Source organism: Tamandua tetradactyla, chromosome 6 (genome assembly GCF_023851605.1).
Source record: "Tamandua tetradactyla isolate mTamTet1 chromosome 6, mTamTet1.pri, whole genome shotgun sequence".
Classification (NCBI taxonomy): Eukaryota; Metazoa; Chordata; class Mammalia; order Pilosa; family Myrmecophagidae; genus Tamandua; species Tamandua tetradactyla.
In genome coordinates this window covers 110106871-110110305 of record NC_135332.1, presented here as the reverse complement: position 1 = coordinate 110110305, position 3435 = coordinate 110106871, and the positions used below count along the sequence as shown (strand labels likewise).

The following is a 3435-nucleotide window of genomic DNA, read 5'->3' as shown; positions in this document are numbered from 1 at the left end:
TAATGTTGGGTTCCTCTCTGCCACTCACTGCCTTTGTGGCTTTGAATAGACCTTCCACCAATACCTACCTCAGTTTCCCCTCCATGAAGTGAGAAGTACACTAGCAATACAGACCTCATGGCATTTCAACACTATTGTTTTGACATAATACTAAAAAAAAAAAAAAAAAAAAAGTCTTGTAAAAACTCAACTTTCAGCTGATTTTACTATCAAATAAAGTAAGACAAGCAGCTTTCTCCATCCCAAGTCCTACTCAGGCCCTGGACCTCGCCTCCATGCTAATGCAACGGAACTCCCCTGAGGTATGAACTGGGAGTAAGGGATGGGTCAGGTCATCAGAGTGAGGCACTTGCCAAGAGAAAACCACAAATAGCAACATGGGAGTCGTGAGCCAACCACACGTGGCCCTTCAGAAAGGATGCCACCTTCTTAGCGCGTGTCCACTTATTTTCTGAGAATCCCCTTGAGTCTTGAGAGGTCTATACCTCATATCCTTTGATTTTGCTTTTTTGAGAACAGTGCTCACACTTTGTGACTTTCAATCAATGATAGATTTGTGAATACCTCTGCTTTTTGGAAATTTCTTGATTATTCTAACCAAATTGTTTTTTAGATACTAGAGGGGGCAGGGAGATAGAAGGGAGGATATTTGGGACATAATATGAATACTTTTCCTCAGTAACAAGCTGTCTTGGAAATGCTCAATTATATGTCTAATAATATTCTCAGCATGTGTTTTATACAGGCATTGATTAATGTTGTTAAATTTCTTTACGATGATGGTTGGGAGAGGGTCCCCTTACGGGCTAAACTAGTTTGAACATATTTTTCAAAAATATTTTTATAGTTTTAAAATTTTTTTTAAGTAAGTAAAATATGCATAGGGTAAAAAAAAAAATTCCTACAGTTCAAAAGCGTATATTATATGGTGAGAAGTTGGTTTTCTCAATTTCTGAGCTCCAGTCCCCTAGCTGCCCACCCTAGAGGCAATAATCACTGAAAGTTTTAGAAATATCTTTCAAAAATATATATATAGGGGCTGCAAGAGTACTTCAGTGGTAGAATTCTCACCTGCCACGTGGGAGACCCAAGTTCGATTCCCAGCCCATGCACTTCCCAAACAGACCAATAAGCAAACAAAAAAATTCAACAAATGGTGCTGCAATAAGAGGATACTCACCTGGAAAAAGAATGAAATATGACCCCTTCCATACAGCATACTATATATATATATATATATATATCTCCTTTCAGAGAAATTCTCTCCAAGGACAAGCATATACAAATATGCTATCCTACCTCTTTTTATACAACAATTGCATGTTAAGTATACTCTTCATTTAAAAAAATGATTAAAGGCTAATATAGAACAGAAAGCAATAGCATAAGAAAAAGTCTCCACACGGGGGTGGTAGCCAGGGATGGGGCTAGTGCCGGGATAGATAGAGTGAACTAGAAAAAAGACCACCGTCAACTGATGGTGAAGTATCAATGCAGCTCTGTTAAAATATTTCACATATCCAAATAGCAGCACCGCGTGGGGAAAGGTCGCCGGCGGCGGGATCCCGAGATATGATGTCCGTACCCGCCCCACTTTGGTCTCCAGCCCCCACCCAGGCGGCCTGGCCAGCCATCCTGGTCTTCAACAATCACGGGAAGCTGCCGCTCCCTAAGTTCTACCGGCCCCACAGCATAGATACACAACAGTAAATCACCAGGGAGACTTTGCATTTGGTATCTAAAAGAGATGAAAATGTTTGTAATCTCCTAGGAGAATTGTTGATAGGAGGATCTGACAACAAACTGATTTATAGCCATTATGCCACATTATAAACTTTGTCTTCTGGGTGGAGTCTTCAGAAAGTGAACTTGGCATTTTAGCTCTAATTCAAGTATGTGTGGAAGCCTTAGATAAGTGTTTGAAAAATGTCTGTGAACTGGATTTAATTTTCCATGTAGACAAGGTCCACATCAGTCTTGCAGAAATGGTGATGGGGGCAATGCTAATGAATGAGATTGTTACCCAAATTGATGCACAAAACAAACTGGAGAAATCTGAGGCTGGCTTAGCAGGAGCTCCAGCCCGTGCTGTATTAGCTGTAATGAATATGAATCTTCCTGAGATCCCAAGAAATATTAACATTGGTGACATCAGTACAAAAGTGCCAAACCTGTTTGTTCGTTTTTAAATTAAAAAAAAAAGTAAAAAGGCTAGTCACAGGTAAAATCTAGGGGGAAAATCATCTAAGTTTACCATGCAGTTGCTTACCAAAAAAAGAGGAGGAGAATCTTAACTTTTGCTCTTGGATTAAAGTCAAGGAACTTCGTATAGTAGTGTAAAATCAGTATGTGAGCTTCAGTGTTACTTTTCTTTACAGTGATTTTAAAGAAATTAAGTAGTTTCAGTGTGATTTTTTTTCTTTTCTAAATTGCATCCCTTTTTTACCTAAAGGCATGCCTTTATGTGTAGGCTAATACAGTATTTTGAAAAGTGTTTGAGACATTTCTTCATGCACAACCAAAAAATGTTGGTGTTCTGCATGGATCACAAGTGCAGCATTCCTTAATTCTATTCTTATTATGTTATTTGAAGACACATTTATGTATTGCATGAAAACGTTACGAACTTTTTCTCTTGGTTTAATTAAACTCCAAGGTAACTGGACTTCTAAAGCACTTTTTTGTTTGCCTGATGTCTACTTCAGCAAGATTTTTGTAACACCTCTCTGTCTCAACAAAGCGAATAAAATATATTTTATCACTGTTAAAAAAATAGCATATGGATGTGTGAGTGAAGATTTCTCAATAAAAATATTTTTTAAAAACAGCAGCATCACAAAAGCTGCATCAAAACAGCCTGCTTCTAACTCTGATTATACAGTAACATAATGCATTTATGAAACCTAATAATTTCTAATGAGTTCTGTTCTTGTCAAAGCCCTGGTAAGCAGATATTTATTCCGATGATGTCATCTCCCATGTTTCTGGAACTTCTTCGTAATTGCATTTCAGAGTCTGCTGGTTACTGTTTTTTCTTACATTTTTAAAAGTTTCGAAGACGGTCATCAAATGTTAGTGAATTTGGGTTTTGGAAAGAGTTAAAATAATACTGATGATAGATCTAACAAAAACACAATTTTCCATCAAAGACAAAGATGGATAACTACAGTGAAATGAGGCTGATGAGCATATGGCCTGTGACAGCAAAAAAAAAAAAAAAAAGGACCTTCAAAGAAATTTTGCACAGTGGCTGCCTTTGGAGAATGTGTGTATGAGATTCTGAAGGACTACAGGATAAGAGAAGAAGGCAGTCTCTCTCTGTGTCCAAATTCATCAATGTTACTTAAAAAAAACCATCCCATTTACTTAATAGTCTTTTTTCCTGTAATACACTGTTTAATATCCTTGATTTTATAATGATCTGATTCTAATTTA

General features: G+C 37.3%; 1 protein-coding gene across 1 annotated transcript; it reads left to right on the top strand.

Moving 5' to 3' along the window:
- Nucleotides 1-1572: 1572 nt before the first annotated feature.
- On the top strand, nt 1573-2189 carry LOC143686798 (AP-3 complex subunit sigma-1-like). Its single transcript, XM_077163308.1, has 2 exons — nt 1573-1690; nt 1894-2189. The coding sequence occupies exons 1-2, from the start codon at nt 1573-1575 to the stop codon at nt 2187-2189; spliced, it is 414 nt and encodes a 137-aa protein (XP_077019423.1).
- The last annotated feature ends 1246 nt before the right edge of the window (nt 2190-3435 follow it).

What these genes read in the sequence shown, in the direction of transcription:
- LOC143686798 (XM_077163308.1), top strand. Translation starts at nt 1,573, where the DNA reads ATGATGTCCGTACCCGCCCCACTTTGGTCTCCAGCCCCCACCCAGGCG. An exon ending in TAAGTTCTACCGGCCCCACA is followed by an intron (nt 1,691 to 1,893) that starts GCATAGATACAC and finishes CTCTAATTCAAG; the next exon opens with TATGTGTGGAAGCCTTAGAT.